Raw genomic sequence first — 14,535 nt, forward strand, 5'->3', positions numbered from 1 at the left:
GCCAGCCAGCTAGCTAGCTAGCTAGTCCCGCCGCGGGATACTACAATTCTCGGGCACGGATTTCGAAACTGAAACGAAAACCCCGAGGTATTTTCAATCGTCTTCTTTGCTGGCAGTGCCTTCGGTTGCCCCTCGGAGCAATTCTTCGTCCTGGCCGGACCGATAGGTGAAGGCAACCGAATGCATTTGCTCCTCGGCATATTTTTGGCGGGCACGTGAAGCAAGATTTTACGATCTGCACAAGGTACTTCGGAGTTTTTCGAATTTATTTCGACGCGCTAGCCGTGTTCTATGTCACCAGACAATGTAGCACAGGCAACTATAATTTTGTTAACGCGTTCACCGCCGCAGCAGCGTCCATAAAAGCCGATCAAAAGGGAAACAATTTATTTAGTAGTGTAAGAATAGAAAATAGGAGATTTATTATAGCTCGACTACTGCTACAATTATTTAGCAATGTCAAAATAGAAAAGACGAGATTCATTATAGCTAGACTTAACGTACAGGAGCTACACAAACATTTATTTCTTTCCTTGATCATTGTAATAAGCTGGAAATGATACAACAACATATTTAAATTATTTAAATGTTTTTACAGTACAAGAGGCTGATTGAACAATTGTGTCATCCATATTTGACCGACGTGGCAGACAAAATGTTAGACTATCAGTTTGCTATTCAAGCACATTAGACATTTTTAGAGGTGTATTAAAATTAATCATACTTTACAAACAGTGATGTCTAAACGTTTTTTCTACTGGATCCGTAATTAAAGAAATCTGCCAATAAAAAGATCAATTTCTCTTTAATTGTACTAGCGATAGCCAGATGTTATTTGGTAATGTACATGATAGTCACTATTTATTTAAGATTTAAGATAAAACTAGTCGCTAAAAAATTAGAATTTGTGCGGAACGTTACTAAATTTTTGTCAAAATTGACCCAATTCCCGCCGTCCGATGGTTCGCCAGAAACTGAATGATTGAGTAACGATTTCGATACTCTGGGTCGAAATAGACCCGGACTCTGCGGTCGGAGTGTTAAAATAGAAGTGGCTTTACAGTTTGATGGTTCGCCTAGCCTGATCACAAATGCATAAAATCCACAGTACACTGATGACTCTGAACTCGAGCCTATTTTATCCAATAATTGCTGACGGTGTAGAAGGCCGATGAAAATTACAATGGCGATTTGAAAGTTCGTACAAAGCTCGGGAGATTTGACGATACGTATCGGCAAGTGGAAATTCAGAAAATAGTAGTCGATTTGGTTAACCCAGTTCCATAGACCTAATTCTCGGGGCGTGCGCGACCTTTACATCTGTTGGTTTGACTAGCCGAGATAGAGAGGGATCCACCTCAAAAGCTGCTCCACCTGCCACCGGACACCAGTGTGACCAGGCTGACCGTCCGGCAGACCGCCCACACGAATTGCTACTGCGTTATTTCGAGTGTTTTAGCCTTGGGTGGCGGCCAGAGAAAACTTTTGAAATATCGGGGAACGCTTCGCGAGCTCTCTTTCTCGGCCATCAGAGTTCCAAGATAAGTACAGACCATCGCCGACTGTTCACGAGTAGTAGCTGCAATGACTCTACGCCATGAACGCGTACATTCCCGAAACTGTGACACTCTACTATCGGACAATAATACCAATTTTCACTAACGAGGGACTTAACCCTCAAACACTCCTCGGAAATAGTCCCATGACGGATCTTTATGCTAAATAAATATTTTATACCTGAATTGCGATAAACTAGAGTGATATACATAGAAAGTTATTTTCTTTTTTATCATGGCTTAAAATAATATAGTAGCGTTTTTAAATTCTCGTAATGTCTTTGAGCCGTTTTAAATTGCGCTTACTTTTTTTTGTCATAAATGCATGAAATCCGCAGTCTAATGATAACCCATTTTTCTCTAGACTTAAGCAGCAAATTATGTTTCATTGATGACGTCACATTTTAAAGAAATACAAACATATATACATTAAAACAAAAATGTTAGTTGAATTAGTATTGATCATAATTAATTGACCTGTGAATTTTAGAATATTAAAAAACATTTTATATTGGTTAAGTAAAAAACAAACAGGAATGGATAAGCCGAGATATTTAAAAAGTATTAGTGCATTAGACAGACAGATTGAAAGCGGGTATAAACATAAAATAAAATAAATAGTAGTATACCAGAAACTCATAAGTGTGCCAATACTTTTGTTTGAATGAAAACTACTTTTAATATATACTTTATATTAATAATATACAATATTCTAAAATAAAAGATGCAGTAGTTATGATTAATAAAAAAAGCTAATCTAATATCGTGCTTTTTCTTCCATTTATGTGCGTTTGTATAATTAAAAACCAGTTGTGTCACAACACAGACAGATAGGGATCAATAATTTTATAGACCGAAATTTTATGTTCATTTCTCATGACGAAACCTTGATATAATGGACTTTGACATAAACTTTGCAACTTTTATTCAATATTTACCCTTTTATTCCACTGGTATGTAATTTGTGGGCATTGATTCAGGCGATGTCTACTTCGTCGTAAATCATCAGACGTTGAATTAACGTTGCGTTCCTCCTCGAGATACCGATGATGACCGGACTGACTGTCAGCCAAGATTACAACCGAGTTATGATATATTTTGTCACGTGCTGCTTGCACGTTCTCATTTTCCGAATATCTGTGCCGTGGAATTTACGACCAAAATGCGAAAATTATGCAAGTCAATTGCAGATTAACCCCTTGCCCTACGATTTATTTTACGATTTCAGTGATTAGAACTTTCTTTGAAGTTCGTAATTTCCTGAAAAAGGAGAAAATGTACATTTATTGTATGCCTACGTGTTCTTCAATAACGATACATTAACAAAACCAAAATAGAATTTCATCTCGGTTTAAAGACGATTAATAACATACATATTTATTAGACTCTGTTCAAAACCTTCGTCACGAGTCTGACATGATATTGTAAAGCAAGGGGTTAACATTAGTTTTCACAGTGAAAGTCATCCATTCTTTAAAGATATAATAAATTGTCTTATTCAAATTATAAATACATATTATATTAACAAGGTTTGATCTGTGAGTCATCTGCAGAAATATTACAAATAAATTACATATTCAGAGTACCAATTGAACTGTAACAATTATTTAATAGTATAGTGCTTTCCTTTACAACTGAAATTACAACTGTTCGAATAAAAAAAATACAATCATTGAATATCATTGATATTCTACTTTCTAACCAGCATGATTTGTCTTTGAATTTACTTTCGAAGGAATTACTTTCCAGGAATTCTGTTTGTCCCAAGTAAGCAATCTGCTTAAACTGCGAAATTTATAACATGAGAGCGTTTCTCATAAAAGTTGTACGGTGCTACAGAGCTTATCCAAAAATACCATAATTTTTTCGGTCTCTAGTAAGGAAGGGTTTACTGTATTATTAGGTTGTTGCGAATGAAGTGTTCAATTTTAGAACGTGAATACTAATACTTTATAATTATATTTTTCATTTTGTAGCGAGATATCCCGGCAAGGAAATCTCAAGAATTTCTCAACACGTTATAAACGCTATCCCCGTCGAATTTATAAAATAATTCATTGAAGCAGATTAAGTGAAAATTGCGGGAGCAAGTTTGCTTATCCACAGTCGCATTTCTGTATTCTAACTTAAACAGAGGATCATTGGACCGGTGAGGGGTTAACGTTGCCGTTGAGAATGAGGCATATCTCACATGCAACAACCTAATATATTTTTCAGCGAGATTTCCCAGCAAGAAAGTCTCCGAGGAATTTTCGTCTACTGTGACGTCACATGCGTTTCGTATTATTTGGCACGGATTGGGTGTGACGCAGTCGACGAAAGGCAATACGTGTCGAGGGGAAAAAAGTGTGATAGATGGACGTGCGTGGCAATTGACGCGGCTCGGCCGGGACGGTAGGGATAATTGTATTTTTCAAAAGAGTACGGGCTTGGCAGCGGGAAACACTTCCTTGGCGAAAACGAGCGCTGGCCACGACACCGAGCGTTCGGCTCGAACGTGAAATAATAATAACAGCTCACGCAAAGATTCCACTCATGATTTCTCGATCGGAAATTTAAATAGATCCCGCGGGCCGCGGTTCGCCGAGGGACGACGTGCGGAAGAAAATACACCGGTAGTCTGGAAACTGAATCGAAGTTTGTTTTCATTTGTCGTCTTGGTCTCTCATCTTCACCATTCTATTTTACATTAGATCGTACAAAAAGTTTTCACTACGATCACCATCGTCAGCTATTGTAAAACGATCAGTTTTGTCATCTCTCTCCGTTTGGTACGAGCGTGCCGTTATACTTTTTGTCTGCATTATTCTCATCCTATCGTATTATACCACAAACGCAGAGCATCCCACGAGAAGAGGTTTGCCCTAATCAGGCACGTTCTTAAACATACGTCGGATCATCCAGGCGACCACCCCACTCGTTAAGATCAAGCCGCTCCTATAAATAAAAGCAATTGTTTTTAGCCTGCTATGCACAATTGCATGGTTGTTTCCCTTCAACCCTTCTCCGTTAGCGCCACTATGGAGATCATCTAATGCCCAATAGTAACAGCGATAGTATTATTTTTATTTATCGTGCAATAAAGTAAACCAATAGAAGTAGTAAATTGATTCACAAGTGTTTTCAATTTTCTGTTTTTTTGACGAATCATTCCACCGAAGGTCATGCGAAAGTCAACATATCATACGTAGTTGAATTTGTTTTTTCATCAGCTATCCCATTATACCAATCAAAATAAGTCATCTTGTTAAAAAAAGCAACGACGGCCTTGAAATTGTTCCTATCATAATAATTGCCTCTATGAGTCAAACAGTTTCTTTTTCATTTAGGTGAAAATTCCGGATGACGCGTCTTGTATATCTAGCGGCACAAATGGTGGCTTGCGGAAATGGCTTCAGGAGAATGGCTGCCACCGTCCTCTTAGTTGAAGATACTTAGCTCAATTTCTCAAGGAATTTCACTTAAACTTCACGTGATAAGAACGTGCATATGTAGTTTTTAAAGAAACATAATTTTACACTTAAACAAAACATTGCTGAATTTCTCTTATTTCCCAACAGTTCAAAGGTATGTAGCCCCGCAGTCCTCAGTAAGCGGATTCCCGGAAAGCGATCACAGCGATTATTCGATGCTTTCCACAAAAGGGGAAACAAACAATTACGTAACAGAAGTTTCGCAAGGGTTTCGGTGGAACGTCGAAGAGGAGCAATCGAAATCGGAGCATCTCCAACGTTTTACCTTAGTGTTGGGTAACGCGATGGGTGCCACGATCCGCGGCTGCCTTCGCAACAATTGGCACCGTGAACAGTACTTGTGCATCTACGGCAATCTTAGTGCTAATTAGAGATTTTGCAGGCACAGCGACTCTTCGGCCCCGCTAAGAGGGGCCATTAATTTGTTTGACGCAACGAGTGGATAGCCTCGTTTTAATTCAACGGATTGAATTAAACCCGCGCGTATCGGTATCGGAACGACCCGTTTAAAATTCCGATTACATCACGCACACCCTGGGGTGGTAGAATGTTACCGAATTAGTGCATACCGCGTGACCTCGGGAAAATGGCACACGAACGATGCACAGTGGCTTAAAATCGTAAAAATTCGACTAAACTCGTGTGCTTGTTTGCGAGTTTTAGAGATTGGTTTTAACGATTTCACCAATGAAGTTCCAAGACGAAGAATTGGAAGGCTTGATGATGATCCATGTCGGGCACTTAAAGAATTATCAGAAACACCATCACTGCTAATCGTTTCCGAAAACAATTAGTCAATTCAAGTCGAGCATTGAAAGAAGAACAGCCTGAATATGTAAAAAGACAAAGTTTTCGTACGAAAATGCTAGATCATACATTGCAAAACTAGTGAGAAAAACGTTGTGACTAGGATAGGATGTGCTACCACACCCGCCATATTTGTCAGATATTGTCCCATCAGATTACCATTAATTGATACCGGTAATTAAGACCTGGACAATAGACCTGGTATTTGATAGAGAGGACAATTTTAGATCACTGTAGCGGCGGCCCCCAGGCATCGAGGGATCGTAGCCGGCGCACCAATCGTAAAATATTTGGTCCTCGAGGATTGGTCGCCGAATTCTGCGGACTTTCCACCGTGTATAATAACTACTATACCAAACGCAAGAGCGCATGGTCCATGTAATTTTAGGACCGTGTGATAATGCGGTAAATTATGCGGCGATAAATGTCGCCGGCCGTTAAATCACTTACACCGACAACTTTATATTTACGCACGGGACGCGTTGAAACGTGCCGCCTGTTAGTGTTAGTGGTAACACTGAAACAGTACTTTCAAAAAATAAAACGGTTCCAAGCGATCGTAAAAGTGTAAGAAGGACAATAAAATTGTAGTGGAGCATTCCTTATGCGCCTTGATCCTAATGCATCCCTGTGCAATTATTGGAGCACTGTAGCTTCGGAAAATAAATATTTAGTTGAAATGATTAGACTGTGGATTTTTATAAAAGAATTGAAATGTTCTATCGCAATTACACCTAGGCATTAAATAAAAAGCTTTTTCCAGTTTAAGCATTTGAATAGCTTGGGATTTTCAGTTTAAATTTTTCAGATTGTTTGAAATAAACCTTTTTAATAGAGTTTTTAGTAATCTGTAGTGATTGAATAATATTTCCTTCAATCAAGTAAATGTTCTTTTAATATATCTATGTATCTCGGTGCTATTAATAATAATTAAATTTCCCATTTTCTCCACGTTTTGTTTGCATATAAAGAATACATAGCTTTTTGTTAGTTGTCTAAAACTTTTGTTAGAGTGGTGCACGTCAGAGTGTTCGACGCACGACTATTAGTAAGTCAATAATTCAAATTACGCACCATAAAGCGATTTTCTTCGGATGAGCGTGCCTTATTGAGCTGTATCTAGCCACCTGCATTTCCTTGCTGTTCTGGAAATGGTTCAATATGTCGACCGCACTGTAACAAGATTTTTAAAGCGACCACAATTATAACACCTGGGTAAAAATAATTCTCTATCGATTATGTTAAGCAACGTAACTGGCTTGCATTACTGTTGTCGCAGTGGGAAACAGAATTAGAGAACCAATAAAATTATTATTACTTTTTCAATCCTTGTATTTTGTGTTAAAAGTTCGAAGATCTATTTACCGAGATATCAATAAATAAGTGATCTTTGCAAAAATACTGTGACCGATGATTAAATTGCGGATTTCTATGCAAAATCAAAATTGTCTGTATTCATTGTAAAATAGCGGAGATACAATACACATTTATTTCTTTTCGTGATCATTGTTATACGTCGAGAATAATACAACGCGCGGGGTATTATTAAATTATTAGAATATTCTCACTGTTTAAATTTGATCTACTCATGTTCGTTAGAAATGCATAAATCTGTTCTAAAAATGAGATCAAATGAAAACAACCTTTTGGAATGGCCAGCATTATTATTATATTATACTTATCAACGAAAACAGTGTTGCAGTGAATTCGGTTTGCATAATTCGGATAGGCGGCGGCGGCGGCGCTAATACAAAAGTGCGTCGGTTTGAAACGATACACCGACTTTGGAACAATGCCAGTACTGAAGAAAATCTGATACTTATAATATATGAACGTCGGTAGGCCGCGAGTGAATTGTGCTGGATGGTGAACGTAAAAGAGAATGCATCACGCTCGTGAAAATGCATACTTGATAGCGGGGCACCGGATAATTCATTTTGATCTAATTCGGGAATGGTGAAGTCACCTGACTTGCGTACCCCCGATACGCGCGATGGTCTTTACGGGCTGAACGATACCCTTTGTGTTCTTAACCAAAGCTATTGTTGCAGTTTCGAACGCCACACTCCTAGCTGGATCCACGATGCAAATTTTCGTCACAAGAAAACTACCCAATCGTCCCTCAACACGACCAATCCTTAAAATTCTCACAAAATCAATTGCCTTATTTACCCACTCATAATTAGACAGCGGATCTTTATGCAAAACAGAAATGTTCTACCTGAACTGCAATAAAATGGAGTGAAATTGAAATGTATTTTCTTTCTCGATATGTTTTGAAATTCCTCATTTTTCCTCATGAACAGTATTTTGAAATTCCTCATTTTTGTCATAAATGCATAAAATTCGCTGTCATAATCTTTCATCATAATCTTTTAAAAACAGTTTACGAATGTTTCAAGCAAGTTTCCTGAAATTCGAAAATGATCTAAATTGAATTTCTAACACAAGACGAACATAATTCAATCATATAAATGTTATGTGCACTCCTTTTAAAAGGAGTAGACATTTAAATCTTCATCGGCCGTTTAAATTTCATCGTGAGTTTCAATGAAATTCCAACGGCAGGATGCAACAATTTCCCGGTTACGATAGTTCTTATATAAGTGCTCGTTGTTTCGGCAGCTCGTCGAATGAAAAGTAAACCTATTTTAATGGATTCGCTTGAATTCGATATTTCATTGACGATGGTTTGTGATTCGAAGCTATCTGAATTCAGAAAACGTGATCGATTGTTCACTCGAACTGTTCAAAGAAATAAACTTGTGTGTGAGGGTTATTGTGACTGTGCGTGATGATTCGATTCGTGCAGCGGGATTATTTATAATGAGCTCTACGCCTCCAGGTCTAGATATTACTCATCGTAGTTTACCCGAGTGGACGTTAACGTATTAATGATGCTTCAATAAATTCTTATCCTATAATTGTCGTTGAATTTTTATCTTCATTCTTAAATCCTTATGAGATTCATATACTATAATCTAATATATAGCTTCTTTCGTGTAAGATATAATGAAAATAAAATTCACTAACTCATTCTCACAAAAGATTGAAGTTTAATCATAATTGCAATTAAACTTTCGACACAAACTCCAAATATATAATTCTAAATGTAACGAAACCTAAATGTACATCACGCAAAGTATTGATTGTATAATTAGATTTATATGGAAACTCTAATGGTGAAAATAATCTTCAAGGGATCTTAGGTCGTTCACCTCTCCCGCCGATATTTATAGCTTTCCTGTTGATTCACTACTGACAAGTTGTAGAATTATACTAAATCTGTTTCCGAGACTAACATTATACCATGCTAATTGTATTCTGCAAACAGGTAATCAGTCTCCTTTGATTTTATACGTATGCGTACGCCTCAGCCTCGAAATTACTAACGATCATTAGCCATGTGATGTGAGCCAATTAATGCGAGTTTTCCAGAGAATTTTTATGAAAAATATCTTGTCGAACGGTCGGGGTAGGGCTAACCAGAACAAATATCGGCAAAACGGGCGTATATAATAGTTACATATAAAATCATATCCACTGAGATTACACTTTGTAAGTGCAACGACGAGTATACGTGGTTGCCCTTGGATATGATCCAAAATAGTTCCGCCACCTTACTTCATAGCAGCTTCATACTAAAATACCAACTGCGTACTTAATACCTAATTATATTTGCCTGGTGCGTGAACGAAAGTATAATGTGTAAATAAAACGATTGCTACTAATGTGTCTATATTTCCAGACATGCTCGGTCGACGGTTATCGTGACGGAAATTTCAATATGTCACGAATCACGCAAGAGATTCATGGTACCCGGTATCTCCCTTTAATCTCCCTATTGTTTTCTTAACCCGGATACTGTGCCGTACGAACTGTAAAATATGAGTTTCTGTGGGAGCATGTTTCATGTCAGTACGACAGCCTGCACTAGGGTTATTTGTGCTCGACGACAACTGCGTTTAAATTTGTTTCGCTCCGAACGAGTTATCTGCTTCGACAGTACATGTATATATTGTACATACATATGTATGGGCGGTTCCATACTTCTGGATTATTGATTTTGCTAATTGAATCTTTTTATTTCTACAAAATTATAAACACGCGACACTGTATTAAACGTTAAATTAGTATGTGTATATACTTGTATGCAAGGTTGACTCTCGAATGTTCAAAATGGTTTTTAAAGTTAAAAAAGAATGACTTAGCGATTTACAGCAGGTAAAATAGTGCGCGTTTTACTAAGATGGAGAGTATTTTTAAGTCGAATAGCCTTCATAACATCTTTCCTAAAGTATATGATCAGACTGCGGATCTTTATGCAAAATAAAAATTGTTTGCATTGATTGAAAGACACAAAAGCGAAATAAGCATTTCTTCCTTCGTTTAATTATCTAATTAAACTGAATCCAATACACTGATGACTTTAAATCTTTTTAATATGTCCACTGCTTCAAATGGTGCTTTTTTATTATATAAATATTTATAATTATAATAATTTAATTTATTAATATAATTATTATAATTTATTATAAATATATTTTTATCATAACTGCATAAAATCCGCAGTCTATATATGATAAACCCACGTTTATATAATTTATAAATTCGTGCACTGCATGTTTCAAGTTAATGTCAAGTTAATATCACCAAAAATTTAACGTTATACTAACCTTCTGGGATTCACAACAGCTACCAGTATACGTCTTCGAGTAAAAGGCATTACATCTACAACTCCAAAACTTGACATCTTATCAGCAATCTATTAATGAAATTATCAATTAAAATAATAACAATAAATAATGATATCGCTATACATATAAATTAGTATTCTGACACACCTGTTTTATGTTTAGAGATGATGAATTTAATTTAACATGAAGCCATTGTGGTCTTGTGCGTGTTGGGTCCTTTCCATCAAGTTTCTGGAACAATTGGAACTTCACTTAATCACTCGTCTCATTGTGTTGTTAATTCTAATGATTAGTTTTCTCTTACCGAATATACTTCATTACTCCTTGCTATATTTATAGAGTTCACAAAATGTTTTACACTGCTCATGAACTCAGAATGAGTAACAGCACGCTCTTCTAAACCCCTAAAATTTAAATAATTATTGATGTGTAAAGTTTTAATAATTGAAATTTGTTAAGAAATGAACACACTTTCCGTATTTTTGGATAGATAATACATGACCCATTCTCACGAAAATATATCCAGCTACATAGGCATCCCAACCCGCAGTATGATAAGCATCTTGTTCTGAAATGGAGTTTAAACGTTATTTATCATTTTAAAATAAAATACAAGGCGTTACGAACAAATTATGAATTAATTACCTTCACATGTACCATCCATTTTAATATTTGGTGAATTAAATGCTATAGTGTTTCCTTGATTCGACTTAAAATATTGATATATTCCACCGAGTGTATTCGATTTCCAATATACTTGAAAAAAATTGTCAAATCATTATATTATTATGTGCTGTTGTTTGATTTTGCACTTCCACTGATATTTCCATTACCTTCCTTTCTGCTATGCTTTTTCTTGAATTCATTGCTCAAAAATTTTGTATCATACAATTGTGGAAACAAAGAATGTATATTACTTTTAAATTCACTATACTTTTCTGAAATGAATATAATTTAATCTAATTAGCTTTAAATATTAATAATTATAAATAAATGTTACATATAAATTAATTATGTCTAGAAATATTAATAACTATCAGTTAAGTACTAGTTATTTAAGAAAATAGTAAATTTTTTTGTGGACTCGGATTTATCTATTTAATTTTAAACATATGTGTAATGCTTTTGTGACAAGACTAATTGAAAAACCTGGACCTAATTAAAATACATGTGCTCTTAAACCGATTCTGGTTTAACAATAAATAAATCTACTTTTTCCATATTTTATGAACTACGTAATATGCAACCAATTACAAAAGAAAGTAAAGAACAAATTTTGTATGAACATAAAGTTACGAATATTGTCTCAACCATCTATATGTATATGTATACGCGAAATAAGTGCAGCGACCTGTACTACCAATATTACTAACTAATTTGGCACATACTACATTATATTTGACTTAATTTGAAATCCCTGACATCAACTTCAAAAAATTATTTGTTTGTCGTGATTTAAAAGTACAGGTTCTCACATTTTCTGTGATCAAATTTAGAAAATTTGAAATGAAATTGATAGAAATATACTTTATTCGTTTCTGTTAACAGGATTTCAATACTGATATATATTCTTCAGCGAATCTGCTTGACATCCACTTGATCTCTTAATTATTTGAAGCATAGTTACGTGGTAATGGCTTGTAGAATTGTTGATGCATTAAAATTAAATCCAGAAGCACATTATGTCCTATTATTGGTTTCTTTACAGAAGTTAAGAGTTTAAATACTTTAGAAAATCCTATATAAGAATCCAACAATGCTTCCTCTAATTCAACACCATTATCTAATTCGTAAACATTGCGCATGTCCTGTGACGTCCTTATAATGATCACCTAGAAACAGTATAGAATCTTATAAAACATTTCATTCGTGCAAGATTTTTACTAATTACTTTCTACATACCGACTTGTAACTGGACATTGTCCAAATATTTTTAAAAGCACTTCTTAACTCTTTATGTATCATATATTGTAAAATAGGACTTGAAGTTGCCAGTTTAAGAGAGATTTCGTTCGGTTCATTCGTAAGCCACTGATACACTCTCTGTTTACACTCCTTAAATTCATCTTCCTCTGCGTACGATAAATGTTCTAAACTATTATCTAAATTGCCTTTTTCTAGATATTCTTTCAATAGCTCTTCATCTATCTGGTTCACAAACGATATACCATTGTGCATACACTAAAATGCGAATAACATTATTTACTTTCATTCAAAATTGCTTAAAATTATAATCATCTTCGTACTACCAAACTGAGAATTATATTTGTCTCCTTACTTTGTTAAAATCAAAATTATGTATGGAGAGGAACTCTAATGCAGACACTTGCAATGAGAATTTCCTATTTTTAAATGGTACAGATCGTGGCAGCAAGTAAAAATTATAACACTTTGCTTTGTAAACATTTTCATTGGGTATATGCTGGAACGCAGCAATACCAAATTGAATTATTATGAAAGGCTTCAAGGTTTGTTTTAATAACTTGTATCGGTCATCGATAGAATCGAAAAGGCTGAAATAAAATAGCAAGCATCCTAAACAATATCAGCACAATACAAATTATTGTTATGTGTAAATATTTAGAATCGTGCTAACCTGTACTTCTGTTCGTGATCATGTGACTGTATTCCTGAGAATTCTGAATCCATCGCTATAAAAGTTGCATTTTTTATGCTATCCTCTATATCTGGATAAAGCTCCTGAAAATTTTTATCCACAACTTCATTCATTATTATTGTTTTATGTACTCTGTGATCACACAGTATCGAAATACATAAATATATTTACAGGATAGGGAACTATAACCTCAATCTGATAAGCGATTGTAGCACCATCGCATTGCTTTTGAATTTCTTTATTGTCTATTACTAGGATCTATATTTTTTAAGTAATTTTAATATATCACATATTAGAATTAATTCTTTTCTGAATATGCTAAGTTATAAACAAACGTTTCCGAAGCATGAAGTAAATTTATTATACATTCACATTTCTTCTTTGTAGTTATATTTTCAAATATGAACCACTAAATATATACTTGAACAATTATTTCCAAGTAGATTTGTGTACATTTATAGCGAATAAAGTTTAAACGGTGTCAACATGTATGTTGTTATTTAACGTGATTTAGAATTTATTTGAAATAATTTTCCTTTTTAGTTTTTAGTTGATCAAATACTTTTTCAACTACGTCGGAAATACAATTCAGTTAGTTGATCAATTTAGTTCAACATTTTATGTAAAATTATTTGTTAATTTGAGTCAAGTATTGGAAATAATAAATTATTTGTAAATAGTTCATTTGAATCAAGCATTATCTTATTTCAAATGAAATGTGCTCAACACTGTATGTAAAACAGACGTCTATTATATCAACAATCTTTTGTCAATATATTTTACATAATTATATATATAACCACAACGTGTAAATGTAACAATTTCATGTAGAATTTGTTGTAGTAAATTACAATTTACGGTCAGTTAACCAGTCAAACAATTGTTATATCTACTCTAGCAACGATACAAGCAAAAATTTGCCGACATATATGTTTATGGTAAATAAATTTTAAACAGCATGACTTAATTCAGCACGTAAGGTAATTTGACTTGCTTCCTATTCTACGAAAAAGAAAATTAGCGTCCGTTAGAATTAGTTAAGGATTTCAAGTTGATATAAAACAGACTTCCATCGTTACTGCATACTAAATCCTCTATTACATGATCAATGTTTTTATTGTATCGTATTCATCACGTCAGCATATGTTACAGACTTTCTGGGAACGTATAAGTGTAACAATCTCACGTAGAATTTATTACGGTAAATTACAGTCAGCCAGTTTTTCAGCTATTCCGGCAACAACGCAGACGGTTTTCCGGTGTGAACAAGTAATTTGTTCGTTCTTTACGAAGCAAAAATGCGATCCGCAACATGCGGATAGTAGGAGCGCGAGCGTTTTCGCAATTGAAAGATCTTTCTTTTTAATCAGGAAACAACTCTCTCC

The 14,535-nt window shown here is 34.9% G+C and overlaps 1 protein-coding gene and 1 long non-coding RNA gene across 3 annotated transcripts; one reads left to right on the plus strand and one right to left on the minus strand.

The window, feature by feature from the left end:
- Positions 1 to 1,071: 1,071 nt before the first annotated feature.
- On the plus strand, positions 1,072 to 11,189 carry LOC143213625 (uncharacterized). The gene is made up of 4 exons (XR_013010003.1): positions 1,072 to 3,705; positions 3,774 to 4,171; positions 4,886 to 5,039; positions 5,117 to 11,189. It is a non-coding gene; the product is annotated as an uncharacterized LOC143213625 (long non-coding RNA).
- A 195-nt stretch (positions 11,190 to 11,384) lies between these two features.
- On the minus strand, positions 11,385 to 13,629 carry LOC143213623 (pre-piRNA 3'-exonuclease trimmer). 2 transcript variants are annotated; one of them, XR_013010002.1, is made up of 5 exons: positions 13,130 to 13,629; positions 12,812 to 13,046; positions 12,436 to 12,714; positions 12,061 to 12,365; positions 11,385 to 11,471 (listed from the first exon to the last, which is right to left on the minus strand). XR_013010002.1 is itself a non-coding variant. In XM_076433664.1 (4 exons), exons 1-4 carry the CDS (start codon positions 13,261 to 13,263, stop codon positions 12,138 to 12,140), a joined length of 876 nt encoding a protein of 291 aa, XP_076289779.1. In that variant the 5' UTR covers positions 13,264 to 13,629; the 3' UTR covers positions 11,485 to 12,137. The 2 variants fall into 2 exon arrangements, 1 of the variants encoding a protein (XP_076289779.1); XM_076433664.1 differs by lacking the exon at positions 11,385 to 11,471 and having other exon boundaries at positions 11,485 to 12,365.
- Between the last annotated feature and the right edge of the window lie 906 nt (positions 13,630 to 14,535).

Source organism: Lasioglossum baleicum, chromosome 11 (genome assembly GCF_051020765.1).
Source record: "Lasioglossum baleicum chromosome 11, iyLasBale1, whole genome shotgun sequence".
Classification (NCBI taxonomy): Eukaryota; Metazoa; Arthropoda; class Insecta; order Hymenoptera; family Halictidae; genus Lasioglossum; species Lasioglossum baleicum.

Bases quoted from the DNA above. Each gene is read 5' to 3' on its own strand.
- LOC143213623 (XM_076433664.1), bottom strand. From the start codon at position 13,263: ATGAATGAAGTTGTGGATAAAAATTTTCAGGAGCTTTATCCAGATATA. The intron at 12,715-12,811 runs GTAAGGAGACAA...TTCGCATTTTAG, and splicing joins ATAATTTTGATTTTAACAAA to TGTATGCACAATGGTATATC. The intron at 12,366-12,435 runs GTATGTAGAAAG...TACTGTTTCTAG, and splicing joins CAATGTCCAGTTACAAGTCG to GTGATCATTATAAGGACGTC.